At 48.4% G+C, this 13,849-nt stretch overlaps 5 protein-coding genes across 5 annotated transcripts; 3 read left to right on the top strand and 2 right to left on the bottom strand.

Annotated features, from left to right (window-relative positions):
• Nucleotides 1-1,672: 1,672 nt before the first annotated feature.
• On the top strand, nt 1,673-2,161 carry BO80DRAFT_349389 (NAD(P)-binding protein; the record flags this gene model as incomplete). The annotated part of the gene is made up of 1 exon (XM_025715502.1): nt 1,673-2,161. A coding segment is annotated over one exon (489 nt), but the record flags the coding sequence as incomplete, so codon positions are not given.
• An 894-nt stretch (nt 2,162-3,055) lies between these two features.
• On the top strand, nt 3,056-3,739 carry BO80DRAFT_268608 (uncharacterized protein). The gene has a single exon (XM_025714811.1). It carries the CDS (start codon nt 3,157-3,159, stop codon nt 3,580-3,582), a length of 426 nt encoding a protein of 141 aa, XP_025578054.1. The 5' UTR covers nt 3,056-3,156; the 3' UTR covers nt 3,583-3,739.
• A 216-nt stretch (nt 3,740-3,955) lies between these two features.
• On the bottom strand, nt 3,956-4,334 carry BO80DRAFT_442308 (uncharacterized protein; the record flags this gene model as incomplete). Its single annotated transcript, XM_025721260.1, has 2 exons — nt 3,956-4,171; nt 4,218-4,334. The coding sequence occupies 2 exons, from the start codon at nt 4,332-4,334 to the stop codon at nt 3,956-3,958; spliced, it is 333 nt and encodes a 110-aa protein (XP_025578053.1).
• A 359-nt stretch (nt 4,335-4,693) lies between these two features.
• BO80DRAFT_348824 (putative protein kinase) lies at nt 4,694-6,154 on the bottom strand (the record flags this gene model as incomplete). The annotated part of the gene is made up of 4 exons (XM_025715474.1): nt 4,694-4,872; nt 4,934-5,099; nt 5,148-5,456; nt 5,498-6,154. 4 exons carry the CDS (start codon nt 6,152-6,154, stop codon nt 4,694-4,696), a joined length of 1,311 nt encoding a protein of 436 aa, XP_025578052.1.
• A 2,803-nt stretch (nt 6,155-8,957) lies between these two features.
• BO80DRAFT_400802 (Pfs, NACHT, and Ankyrin domain protein) lies at nt 8,958-13,354 on the top strand (the record flags this gene model as incomplete). Its single annotated transcript, XM_025717541.1, has 2 exons — nt 8,958-9,915; nt 9,960-13,354. The coding sequence occupies 2 exons, from the start codon at nt 8,958-8,960 to the stop codon at nt 13,151-13,153; spliced, it is 4,152 nt and encodes a 1,383-aa protein (XP_025578051.1). The 3' UTR covers nt 13,154-13,354.
• Nucleotides 13,355-13,849: the final 495 nt, after the last annotated feature.

Here is a 13,849-nt window from a genome sequence, read left to right as displayed (position 1 = left end):
CGATCCGTTGACTGGTGGTCTGGAATCACGCATTGAATTTCGGACCCGTCTGGAATCATATAGATCCGAGTAGGTCACGCTCCTATTTCGGGATTCAACATACAGGTACTTCTGTGCATCTTAGGAGTATCACCCCCAACCTACATTGTCTTATACATCTCCCGGCCAGCCGTTGGCGGTACTGGGGAGTACAGTTCATCTGAGTGGGTTGATTGAAATTGTTCGCTGGACTTGATATCTCTCCTCACAATGTATTCAATATAGGTCCTGGAATAGAATAATCTAGCACATACGACCATAGGGTGTGGAGAACAGGGCTTCCCGTCCGCTCAGCCGTACTTAAGCCACACGCCGGGAGGTTAGTAGTTGGGTGGGTGACCACCAGCGAATCCCTTCTGTTGTATGTTTTTATACCTTTTTTTATTCTTAATCATTATAAGTAAAGGCTTGTCCACAATCTGAAGTATCCGCGAGGGTATAGAGTTTCCATGCTCCGTATGAAGTAGTCCAGAGAAATACCCCAGGACAGATGCGAGGAGATTTGCATGTAATGATAAACTCCGCCCGAGAACATGAATGATTTACACGGGAAGTCATATGACAACAAGCCTTAACATAGAGCGCCGTTAGGACTGCTATGCCCTTGGAAGACGGCTGTCTATCAAGGTCCATACAGCACAGTCGTAGACTTTCTCCATAACCAACGACGTCCAATGCAGGGGCCGTTTATTTACTACAAGTCATACGACTCGGCCTTTTGCGAAAACAGGCCGTACTGTATGTAGGGAGAATAGCACCAAGCTTGCCACTTAATCCTTCAAGGCCTGGAACAATCACCAGAATAACCAGCCACGTAGTGCTCGGAACTATGACAGGCTCAGAATTTGTCAACGAGTAGCATATGCCCCAGTGAAAGACTTGCGTGAGATCTATATAGAACCAGGATACTAAAGGAATGAATGGGATGGCATATATAAGGGGCAGGATGATGTGGCTACTGCGTTTCATGGCTGATTTCAGGCTGCAACTATCGACGACAGATCTGGCATCTCCAGCTGTGAACAGGGACGTAGATTCAGTTTCAGAAAGACGTACGTGTGTCAAATCAGGCATCAAATTCGATTTGTAAGGCACCCGACCTTTTTTCGTTGGCAGTCAAAGAAATGCCCTGCATTTTAAGACAGCCAGTTAACTCCACTGGGGCGATTCCACTGGTTCCGATTGGGTGATGTTGCCGCTTCCCACGCAGTGAGGTGCATGTCACTGTAGGGTTCTAGTAGAAGCAGCTATATCTATGTGCGGGTAGAACTTGGGGTAGGGAATATATATTAGGGTGCTAACTGGAGTACTAAATCCTTGTTATGGATATCTTGTCCGGTTCTTACTTGATTCCAGAGTCTGGGTTGTATTAGGCTGGTATTTCACGTCAATTATCCTAACCAGGAAGTAACGTCTCATGATGATATTTGAGGTGAGAACAAGAAGCGATTATTTTCTGGTTGTGGAGTAGTAACCAGGGGCTCTGTACGATACCATTCCACTGGGCTATCTAATTCTCTAAGCGCAGGCGTATATAACCACCACAACGCCGTCAACCAAGGTTCCGAGATCATTCCCTGCTCCGACATGGCCGGAGTGGTGACCGGCATTGGAAGTAAGGTGTCCAAGTGATGCTAATGGAGGGATAGTCATCATTACATCCTCCTCCAACGAGAAACCAGCCCAAGCCAAGGAACTAGGAGCCGACTTCGGGGTCAATTACAAAGGAAGACCGGATTGGGAGCAATATGTGATAGAAGTGACGGACGGTCATGGCGCCGACATCATTCTGGAGACCGGGAGCTCCCAGACCATCAGTAATTGCCTCGCGTGTGCTGCGTACGGGGGCTTGATCAATAGCATTGGATACACGTCCAGCAAAACTCAAGCGACTGGCGAGCAGCCCAGCGTCAATGTTTCGACCATTAGCCGCTGTCTCACCCTCAAGGGTTTCGTCAATGGTCCTACCGATCGGTTTGAGGAAATGGTCCGGTTTGTGGATCGGCACCAGATTCAGCCTGTCATCTGCAAGACGTTCACATTTGAGGAGGTCAAGGAGGCGTTCAAGTATATGCAGGCTGGCTCCCATTTTGGAAAGATTGTGATCAAGGTGACCCAGTAGGATGGACTGGAGGTAGACTCTTTTAGAGGTAAACACATAATTAAATAAAAAGATATAAAAAGATATAAAAAGGTATAAAACATACAACAGAAGGGATTCGCTGGTGGTCATCCACCCAACTACTAACCTCCCAGCGTGTGGCTTACATGCGGTCAGTAGTCAGGTGGGTGCACCTAAAGGGTGTGATCTGGTGCGCAATCTTGGCGCTCGCGCGACTAGCACGAGTGCACTATAGACAGGTGCGATTCTGTATGAACACTCACACCTCTGGTGTGATGTTCCTTTGGTGGTACTAAATGACCCACTTAACAACGAATCTGCGACATTTTATTAGCCTTTCACCCCTCTTTGTGAAACAGTCCGGCACCTTAGCATATATACTTCGCCACTGTCCATCTAGGCAGCAAGAATATTTATGACTTACCAATAAAAGGAAGAGCCCCCACTAACTAATACTGCTTCTGTTTAATACACATGACTTCGGAGTAGTATCGGCAGGCTACCTGAATTCAATAATGAGCTTCGTTCAAGGAACAAGAGATCATTTACTTCTATACACCAGCCTTGCATCATGAAAATCGCATCGTTGCTTGAAGCAACTAATGGTTATGACAGGGACTTGTCCCCGAGTTCCCGGAGGGCGGTACCTAGTCCCACAGTAAACGATAAGATACCGGACAGCAACCATTCGAATCACAGAGGTTGCCAGGTTCCAGCAAAGACCTCCCCTCGCCAGTTTCTACGGCAGCCGCTTTCGTCACTTGAACCTAGCCGGAGAAGATATTCGAAGGATAAGCAATTACAAGACATTTATTCCCTAATAGGGATACGGAAACGTCGAGAATGGAGAGCAATGTATCGGAAAACTCTCTCAAAACATATCAGTATGACAAAAGCCTGACAGTTTTTGAAAAGAACTGACTAATCGGGCAGGCAACACGCTGGGAATTCAAGTTACGCCCTCGGCAGTGCGCCTCGTAAACAGAGGAGAAGCTATGCCTTATACGTGGCATATTAGTGATCCTTCCATCAAACCTCTCATTGAGAAACCCATGAGCAAGCACTCTGTAGGTGCATATATGAAGCTCCACACGAATGTTGGGCGTTCTTTCTGGGCTGTTCACTCTTATAATACTAGAAGGGGTTCAGAAAGCTCGGCCGCCCGTCCTCCTCCCACCGACATATCTCCCCCAGATCGGGACTTAGGGGCCCAGGACGGGAGTGCGGAGCCTACAGTCCGCAAGCAGCTGCAAGACCTGCATGAAGATACGACGAGATTGCTGGACCGCTTGGAACAGGCTAAGGCAAGATTTCTCAAGCAGACATGGGCCGATGCTGAGTCTCAGATGGAGATAATCAAGTCAATAGTCCAAGATGCACAGACGATGATTAAGATGCACCAACGGCTGCTGCCAAGTTAAGTCTAGGGGAGACCTTTCCACCATATATTCCACTTTCATTCCAACGGCGGTTATTGCAGGATACATTCAAAATTGACCGGTTGATTTATTACGACTATAAGCAGTCCAACGGGAGGTACTGGAAGGAGACTCATAACCGCAATATGACGAACTGCCGACGAAAGATTGAAGGTTGGATGAATGAAGCATATAACATGAACATGACATAACGCTTTCTGCTGAAACCTGCCGCTAGAACCTTCTCTACCATGAACATTTAACGAAAAACCGGCGCGAAGGCTTGGGTGAAAGCATGGACGTACAATAACACCGACATGGAGGGACTTCCAGGGCTCCTTCCGATAACACCAAACCGCTTACTACAAGAGCCGGATCAAGACTTCTCAAATCCACCGTCCTGTGACTCCTCCGGAGCCTTCTGCTTGTAGCGGAATTTGGAGGTTCCGTCTTCGTGCAGATGTCCCGTTCCGACTCTCTTTCTTTCCTCATCCAAGAATTTGACGGAGAGCACCTGCTTGGGATCGGTCCGATCTTTGTGAGATCGATGGAACTCCGTTCCTTCAATGCTGGCATATTTGATGCGAGGGTCCTGGAATGATTAGTGTGAGATTCGGATGGAGATGCAGAAGACCTACTCGTTTCTCCTGGTCGTTACAATAGGTGTCAACGAGTGTTGCATGGGTTGGGTTTTTAAAGTCGCTCAGCGAGCACTTTCCAATGTAAGAGATAAAACGGCGGACGACTGCAGACATGCTGGCAAGGACTGAAGATGGGTCACGAGTGAAAAGACAATTGGAATAGGCCACGAATAATAATGACAGGAAGATCCGGGAGGAGTGAGAGGAGTCAGAGTCTTGTATGCCATGGTGCGCGACATGACCGTGTTCAAATAGCCTGCGTTTTGAGTGTAAGCGCCATTCCTACTCTGCGCTGGCGAATAAGGAAGAGGTCTTCCTGATGATGTCTTAGCGCCGAGAAGAACCCCCTGGCGCCTATTCGCAAGGTACGATTTGTGCGGGATGTCCTCACCTGGAAGAATGTGGCGGCTAAATGCTGGTGAATCAGATTTGATTCGATAATAGATGTAGCTATGAAAAGGAACGACTGGCGGCTAGAGCAAGAATGGGTGTTCAAGCAGCTGTTTGGCTGTCTCGCGTTCCTCTGGTATCCATCTCAACATCGACCTAATGAATGCTAAAAATAACTCTTTCTCTTCGCCAGTCAGCCGTGTCTCCAGAGTTTCAAGTGAAACAGAGGGCACTGGCGCTTCATGATGAGCAATCCAGTCACCTGCAACTATGTCAGTCTCAGAGTCAATCAGAAAGGGTATGTAATGGGAACAAGTTCTAACCGCTCGAGCCAAAGCACTGCTCTGTTGTTTCACTACGCTGGACAAACTCAGTTGGCGGTGGTCCAAGCAAGGCTACCATAAGCGCGAGGTGCCTGAAAGGATCATGGCCACCTTGGGAGTCGAATATATCTCCAAACAGATGCTGGCCTTCGAACAAATCCCAAATCTAATAGATCATCAGCAAAGGCAGGAACACGAAAGGCTAATGACTTACAAGACCGGCAAGATTCCAGATATCAACAGCACTTCCCCAAGGCATTTCAAAAATTACTTCCGGGGCTCGATATATGTGCGGTTGGACGAAAGGTCCTGACCTCTGAGTCTTGCCAATTCTTGCCTCGCCAAAGTCGCATAGGACTGGAAGACCGTAGTTTCTGCCGCCAGCAGGTCTCCGAAACTTTCGACTGCAATAAATGATACGCGACTGGTCAACTACCTTCCGAGGACTTGGATTCTTGGATTCTGCTGCCGCAAAATCCGCCAGCATGGAGGTATCCTCTAGGCTGAGCATCAGATTATCAGTCTTCAGATCTAGCCAAAATCGAAATCAGTCCCAAATCCAACATATAAAGAGCGTCGGTCTCTACCAGTATGGATAACTTCGGCCTCCGCGTGCAAGAAATCAAGCGCCAATAGAAGTCGTTTGACAGTCATTTTCAGCAGGGGTAGATTAAACGGCCGTGGGTTCATTCTCATCATTTCAAGAAGTGTCATATTCATTGGTTGTAGCACAAGACACCGATGAGTGCCGCCAGGGCCTTGGAGGTCGAATGAATCATATAGCTCGCGAATCAATGACTGACCCGGATGTAAAGAGTCAAGCTTTGCCAGGTGTTCATAGACTCTCAATTCGCGATCTATCACGGTAGGATAATCTGGCAAGTAGGTCGACACCTTTAATACTGTGTAGTTCTTGGCTCTTAACTCATAATTCGTCAGAATCCTTCTAGGATTGATCGGGCTCGGAGCGGCGCACTGGAGATCCCGACAGAGCCAACTGGTTGAATATGCCCCATAACCAAGCTTTCCCGTAACTTCGTATCTGGCGTGATACACATCACCAATTCTTACTGGATAGTAATGTGCTGCCTCGTAATATGGTAAGGTCTCTTCCTCGATCAGGGTTTCCGTAGGGATAATATGTGCAACGGTAGTGTGATCTCTGGAAGACAGTCGCGTTCGCCGAATGCTGTTCGACAAGGCCCGTAGGATAGACGCCATCGGAACCGAACTCCCTTCCACAGCTCAATGTTAGCTAAGATAGGCGGATTCAGGTTGCGAGGAACAGGGCAGGTGAGCTCATTGCGGGACGGGGACAATCTCCAAGCCCGGCCATAGAAATGACAGAAGGGAGCGATAAACGTAGGAGAGCACTTGGGGAGCTCTGGGTGGGGGCCCAAGCGGAGCCCAAGAGCCTCGGTTCATGGACATCAGAGATGTGCATAAGCATTACTAACCACCTATACACTACTTCTCATAAGGGGTGGGTCGATTCCCGCATAGCCATCGATAATGATAGGTGGGAACGGTGAATTGAGCTCACCCTGAATTCCACCTTACTAATCGATGCCTGGCCCCTTTCTCAATATGCGGAACAAATGCGGAACAACCATCTCCCGTCGAGTCCGTCCTGAGGAGACTGAAGTCCATGATCTTGCTCGGTAGGGGCAGCCGCCACTTCATTCGTCAGTGGCGAGCTTAGGAAAGCGATGTGAACACCTAGAGGGTTCCTCGAACACGGGTCGCAGCTCATCGTGGTCTGAAAAAAGGTGAGCGTGGTCTAACATTCTGCCAGTTACCTTACCGCCTATTTCAGACCACGCCGAACCTGTTCTTGGCAAAAGCTCATCATGGTCAAGAATCTTAGTTTTAGACCACGATGAGCCTATAATAAGCTATATATCAGAACTTTTTAGGGGATTTTAGCGTATTTAGGATATTTATTAGGATATTTTATTAGGAAGTCTTTTTTTTTTTTGAATACTCTAAGCTTAGGATTAAAATGTGCATATTTTCAGTATACTGAAAATATGTAATTTTCATGAAAAATAAAGACCTCATCATGGTTAAGATGGAAAAGAGTTGTTCCGTATTTAGCGTTAGACCACGCGGAGTTTATTTCAGACCACGCTGAGCTGTAAGCCCACATAGAAGTGAGAGTCTGGGACAGCTCCAACTGTACTGGCAGACCCTCATCTACCATCATCGACTCCACGAACCTCGCAAGGAACATTTCTACCTATTACCGACCGTTGGGCTTTGAGCTGAAACGGCCGTTACGCGACAAGGAACAACTGGATCTCTCCGTCACCTTCGATCTCGGCGACTTTCTTCCCAGACAGGATAGCAACTCTTCATGTGCTGATTTTCTGGAGAGCTATACTGCAGACAATGGAACCATGGATTGTCATAACACTCCTGTTTTTACCTGCCATAGACTCTGGTTCAATCCTGGTCTATAAACACCGGTAAATAAGATGGATGGCAGGGAGCGAGGCGTTCATAGGTTCAGTGGTAGCGCATACGCGGACCCTTCTTCCCTTTTCAGGACGGGGTATTATGAGAGAGCAATGCCATCATCTTAGATTTCCGGTGTATGTAATGCAGACAATACCATGAGAGTTGAAATTTTTCCTGTGCTTTGCGAACAATAATGTAAAGAATAGTGAGAGCCGTATCAGAGTTGTCTGGTTATTTAGTTCTGTTGATCAAAGGCGGTAACTCTCCGACGATCAAATGGCATTGAGCTAGCTGTATCACAAAAGCAATATATATGTGTATGTCGCCCGCCTCTCCTCAAGTATATCACCGCGGTGTTACAGTACCGAGCGCATCTCATCACGGTGCATTAGATGTGCGTTCAAAAGGTCTATGCTAAAAACATCTCAATCCTGTCTAACACTTCTTAGATCTTACCAAAATGTTATCTTTCCTACATACTCGCTTCGTCATGGCCGTCGCGATATATTTTCTGCTCAACACCGGGTCGGCGAGACGCCCACCGCCGAGATCGACCAGAATATTTTCGCAGCTGTTAGGAACCCCAATATTCATTGTCTATCGCGTCAGCTGTATAATGGACTAACTCTGTCTAGGGCTTCGCACCATCATCTTACTGATATCTTGTGTGCAACTAGAGCCCCACCATCGCAAACTAGTTCATGGGGTGCAATGTTTGACCTGGCTCACGCAAATCTGGCTATTGACTCCGCCTGCGACTTCAACGGCGTTGTTCCCATCGGCCGCAGCTCGGGAATCAATAGGTTTTACTACTACTCAGTCCCGACAGGATCGGCTGCCAGAAATGGTAGACAGTCGAACCTTATATTCACGGGGACGGCCGTCGATGGGACCAGCTTCGGGTTCACGCGGAGAGACTGCATGGAAGTATTCAGGCAGCTGATTATAGGGATGATCTTCTGCCCGGAAGTGGAGAGCATGAGTATGGGGGGAGTAGGTGTCACCCAGCATGGAAATTTCTCTGTGACAGCTGGAAACCCCGGTGCTCAACGTGCCCATGATTTCCGTAACATGGAACCTATGCAATACTGGGAGTACGTGCCGTACCGCTTGAAGACCCACATGACATTGTACTGATATCATATAAGCAACCACCACCACTGTAGCATCAAGAGAAACAAGGAATGTTCGAGGAAGTAAGTATAGGAAATGACTAGACGGCTGTGGCTTTCCGATTCTACATTTTGGGAACTCTACGGGGTCGTTGGTCTTTTGGTTTGGTTCTTTTGGTCTTCAGTTATCCGACATCTTGGTCTCTAAGCTATGCCTAATAAGGTGGCTGTGAATGCAGGGTCGATTAGGTCTGGTTATATGCTCTGCGGCTTATGCTCCTGGTTGGTCATGGGAAAATGCCAGTTTTGGAGGCTGTGCCGGTTAGGCGAGTTCAGCCTTATTACCCCTCTTCTGACTCAAAATGTGGTAATCCTCTCCAGTCGGTCAATATACGAGCTCCATATACTATTAATCTTGCAACAATCTTTGGTCAGTTTGTGACATGCAGACAATGACTCGCCTCACGGTTGATGATTACACGGTTGCGTGGATCTGTGCCTTGCCTCTCGAGGCGGTGGCAGCCCGCGCTATGCTGGACAGAACTCACGATCCACCTCGACGGCCCAACGACTCGAACGCCTATGATTTCGGGGAACTGAATGGCCATTATATTGCCATTGCCTACCTTCCCGATGGCGTGTACGGAACCGTATCGGCCGCAACTGTTGCATCACGCATGCATTTGACTTTCCACCGTCTTCAGTTTGCACTGATGGTAGGAATCGGAGGCGGCGTCCCAAGCAAAATTCACGACATTCGACTAGGTGACATCGTTGTCGGCAAACCCGGCAAGAACCATGGTGGAGTGGTGCAGTACGACTATGGCAAGGCGGTTCAGGGTGGGCAATTTGAGCAGACAGGATTCTTGAATCAACCACCACAGACCCTTCTCACGCACATGAGCCAACTCGAGTCAAAACAACTAACGGGCAGAGATAATGCTATCTCAAATCTTGTGAGTGCAGCAGGAGAGCATAGTCGGGACATCAAGGCAACGTTTTCGGCTCCAGCACAGGCCACCGATTTACTGTTTCATCCTTTCTATCACCATGCCGACAAGACGGCGAGTTGTGAGAGGTGTGATAAAGAACGATCAGTCGATCGGGAGCCCCGCGCAACAAGTGCACCGCGTGTGCACTATGGCTTAATAGCATCCGGGAACCAGGTGATGAAAGACTCTGAAGCACGAGACCGTCTGGCCGAACGGCATGAAATACTCTGCTTTGAGATGGAGGCTTCAGGCCTCGTGAACGAGCTACCAACACTTGTGATCCGAGGAATATGCGATTATTGCGACTCCCATAAAAATGATGAATGGCAAGGATATGCGGCACTTGCTGCTGCAGCTTACGCGAAGAAGTTGCTGTCGATCATCCCACCGGAGGAGGGAACGGTGAGACAAGGACAAGGTATGCTATCCCCAGCATGCAGAACTCGACTGACCTCCTTGTAGGGATTCAGTTCACCGAGGAGGAGCAAGCATGCCTGGCTAAACTGTTCGTCACTGAACCTGAAGAAAAAATGAACTCATTGAAGCGGGGAACTGGGGACCGCACCCCCGGAACATGCAGCTGGTTTCTGGAAACAACGGAGCTCAAGTCTTGGTTTCGGCAGAAGAAAAGTGTTGATGATTTGGAACGAAACATTTTATGGGTGTATGGGAACCCTGGAATTGGCAAGTCGACGATGGCTATGACGCTTTCACAAGAAATACCGACTAAAAGCTCCTTTGCCGACGGTGATAACATCTTATCTATCGTTTTCTGCGAAGCCGACTCCGAACACCGGACAGGGGCGACATCCATATTGAGGGGCCTTATATATCAGATCGTTGATCAATACCCGGCTTTTATGAAAGTGATCATGTCAAAATATAAGACTCGAGGAGAGGGGTTTTTCGCCTCGTTTGATGCGCTGTGGGCCCTGTTGATGGGTATGGGACGGGCAATTAGGGGCCCTGAGATATACTGCATCATCGATGCTTTGGACGAATGCGAACCTCAGTCACAGAAGATGCTGTTAGACCAGATCGTCCAATTGTTCAGCAGACCAGTCATGCCCGGTTCGGAGCCATTCAGGCTGCACATGCTGATCATTAGTCGCCCATCCCCTGAGATCAGGAGTTGCCTCTCCGTCTTCAAGTGCGTGAATTTAGGTCTATCCAACGAGTTAAAGAGCGACCTTAGAGCCATGATCGAGGATACTGTGAAGGATCTTGCAAGACGGAACAACTACCCTCCACCTGTTGCACGGGAAGTATCCCACATCTTTGAAGACAAAGCCGAAGGTACCTTCCTCTGGGTTGGAATTGCTTACAAGGAAATGAAGTCGGTGCCATCAAGGAATGCTGTCCGGGAGCTACGTGCCTTCCCCAGAGGATTATATTCTCTATATCGCAAACTGCTCGATGCAGCAACCGCGATCGCCACAGCGTGCAGCCCAGATGATTACCGAGCTATCCGAAAGATCATGGAGATCGTTGCTTTTGCAAGGCGACCCCTGACGCTTGCGGAAATAGCTGAGGCATGTCGACTATATCTTGACCTGGATCTCGAGAGTCGTCTCCAATTCACGAAAGAAGTTATCGACTTGTGCCATTTCTTGGTCGTTGTCGACAAAGGCCAGGTGCGAATGTTGCATAGATCGGTTCATGAATTTCTAATGCTAGAGATTCAAGATATCGATCCTGCGAGATCTAACTCCGCCCTGTCCCACCGCTGCATCGAAGTCGTACTTCAATATTGTGGGCCGGATATCAACCCGTCAGTACTGGAGCCGGACCACTCATTCCTTGCTTATTCAGTTCTGCATTGGCCAAAGCACGCAGCTTTGGGTCAAAGTGAATTCACTCTGCCGAGTGAGCAAAAGAATTTCTTCAAAGATCGCCTCGGGACGTGGAAATGGTGGCTGGATCGATACAACTACCTAACGAGAGGAACTTGGAACAACTTGGGCATGAACAGCTCAGCCATTCATGTTGCAGCTCGCTGGGGAATTATCCCGCTGATCTCATTTCTCCTTCCGGATAATCTAGAAGTCAAAGACGAACAAGGACGGACTCCCCTGCTCATTGCTGCTGAATACTCTCAGCTTGAGGCTATACACCTCTTGGTTGGATCGGGCGCGCGCGCGGACATACTTAATAACGAGCTTCAAAGCGTTCTCCATATTCTTTGCAGTATTGCCGACTACACTGATTCGAAAGTGACAAAATACCTGCTTGACCAAGGTGTCTCCCCATACGACTGTGATGAGAATAACCTGACACCCTTCTTCTACGCTGTTGGAAATTTAAATGAGGGACTTGTACAAACCTTTCTACAGAACGGATTCGATGTGGCTACGCAGGTTCAGAGGCGGTTATGGCCGGGGCGGACAACAATAAGTCCGATCATTTACGCAGACCCAGGAGAAGCAGGTCGGGAAACTATAGAGTCCAGTCTCACAGCACTACATTTCTCTGCCCTGAACGGTTGTTCTCAAATGACTGCTTTCTTGATGCAACATGGGGCTGACCCTAACGCTCGCTCTCAACTCGGCGACACCCCACTTCATCTCGCAATCAGAAGCAAGCTCCTGGGTGGCGAATGCCACGATGCCTGGACGAGTAGCAGGTACGCCATTGAGTTTCTAACAGAGACGGTCACGGAATTTGGGAGTGAGGAATTCTCTGAGATCACCAAGACTATCGATCAAGCGAGAATAAGCATCGTTGAGACGCTTGTGAAGAGCCAAACCACCGACATCAATATTGCAAACGCCTTTGGGGACTACGCTCAGCATGTGATAGAATTTCGGAAACATTATGCATGGTCCATTCTGTCCAAATTAATAGAGAATGGTGCTGATATCTCACGGCTGAATGGATCCCGTCAGACTTGTCTCCACCTTGCTAGCAAGGCAGGGAATTTAGAGGTTGTCCGCCGACTCGTGGATGAAGAAGGCCAAGATATCTTGCTGGAGGACATTAATAGGTTGAGTCCGTTCCACTACGCATTGAAGGAGGGTTATTATGAAGTCCTACATTACATGTCACAGGCATGCGGCCAGGCGCTCTCGGGAGTCTGGAATACATTAGATCGCCACGGCAGGACTCCGTTGCACCATCATGTGTCTTCTGTGTTTGCCTACATTGACGTGGTTGACTTTCTGATACAGGCTGGCTGTGATGTGAATCAACCTGATGAGGCCGGAAACTCTTCCTTGGGGTTGTACGTGGGTTCATTCCGCCTGGAAGTCGACACAGAGATGTTCTTCCACCTTGTCCAGAAAGGTGCCGATCCGCTATGGGTCGATGGACGACGACAAACCATGGCACATCTTTTAATGCAGCAGAGTGGGGCACACAAAGAGATCCTCGAAGAGCTGCTTAACCGTGGGTTGGATCCAGCAGCGCAAGAAGTCAAAGGGAAAACCTTTATGCACAACGGGGCGATTCATGGCGTCTTTACTGAGGAACTTGTAGAGTTTCTTCGATGTAAAGGTGTCCTGGATTTGCAAACCAAAGACTCCACCGGCAAGACGCCCCTCGACTATGCACAAGAAAAGGTTCATCGGGAATTCCCGGACGATACTCTCACGCATCTTGATCCAAAGTGGGAGAAATCATTCAATGCTTTGACTGCAGTTACGCGCACGGGGATGTGAATGTGAGAAGAGAGTGCTCGAGCAGATCTTCCGAAGGTGAAAGGTTCAATTCCGACGGCCCTGGCTCTCAACAAAGACCAATTTTTTTGAGAATAGGAAAGAGGACGCCTAGGCGAATAAGATTCTGTACCCATGCTAAACCATAACCTCCCATGCCTGCACTTTGCATATAAGCAAAAATCCCATGTCGGGAAACGTTGCCAATCATCGACTGTAGGAACGCAGCACAGGAGTATAGAGGTTGTCAGGATCAATTAATTCACGCAGCTAGCATTCAGAACTTACGAGCTTGAGGCCCTAGTATACTAAAGCCTGCTAGGTTCAACAAAGGGGTCGATAGGAGACTAGGGAAGATAACAATGCAAGCCGAAACGATCAACCGAAGGGACGCTTGCAATAAGCTCAACATCGCGATCAACTGTTATATCGTTGTATCTCTGGCAACATAAGCTGGTTTTCATCGACCGACCTGCGTGATGGACAGCATCGTGGGCCGTCGGTGATTCTGTGGCAAGATTCGGTTATTAGTACACACGACGACTTGGCCTATGGGAAGTTGACATCATATTCGCCTACAATCTACGCCATAGCGACGTACCATGGTCTTCCGTTTGCCACTCTCGGCGGCTTTATTGGTGACAAAATGTTGACTGTTTCCCTATCTTTAGATGGAACGAAAGTCGCTTCTCTGTGCAG

Source organism: Aspergillus ibericus (genome assembly GCF_003184845.1).
Source record: "Aspergillus ibericus CBS 121593 unplaced genomic scaffold BO80scaffold_8, whole genome shotgun sequence".
Classification (NCBI taxonomy): Eukaryota; Fungi; Ascomycota; class Eurotiomycetes; order Eurotiales; family Aspergillaceae; genus Aspergillus; species Aspergillus ibericus.
The sequence above is the reverse complement of the archived record's forward strand: the minus strand, read 5'-3'. Positions and strand labels throughout refer to the sequence as shown.

Bases quoted from the DNA above. Each gene is read 5' to 3' on its own strand.
- BO80DRAFT_268608 (XM_025714811.1), top strand. From the start codon at position 3,157: ATGCCTTATACGTGGCATATTAGTGATCCTTCCATCAAACCTCTCATT.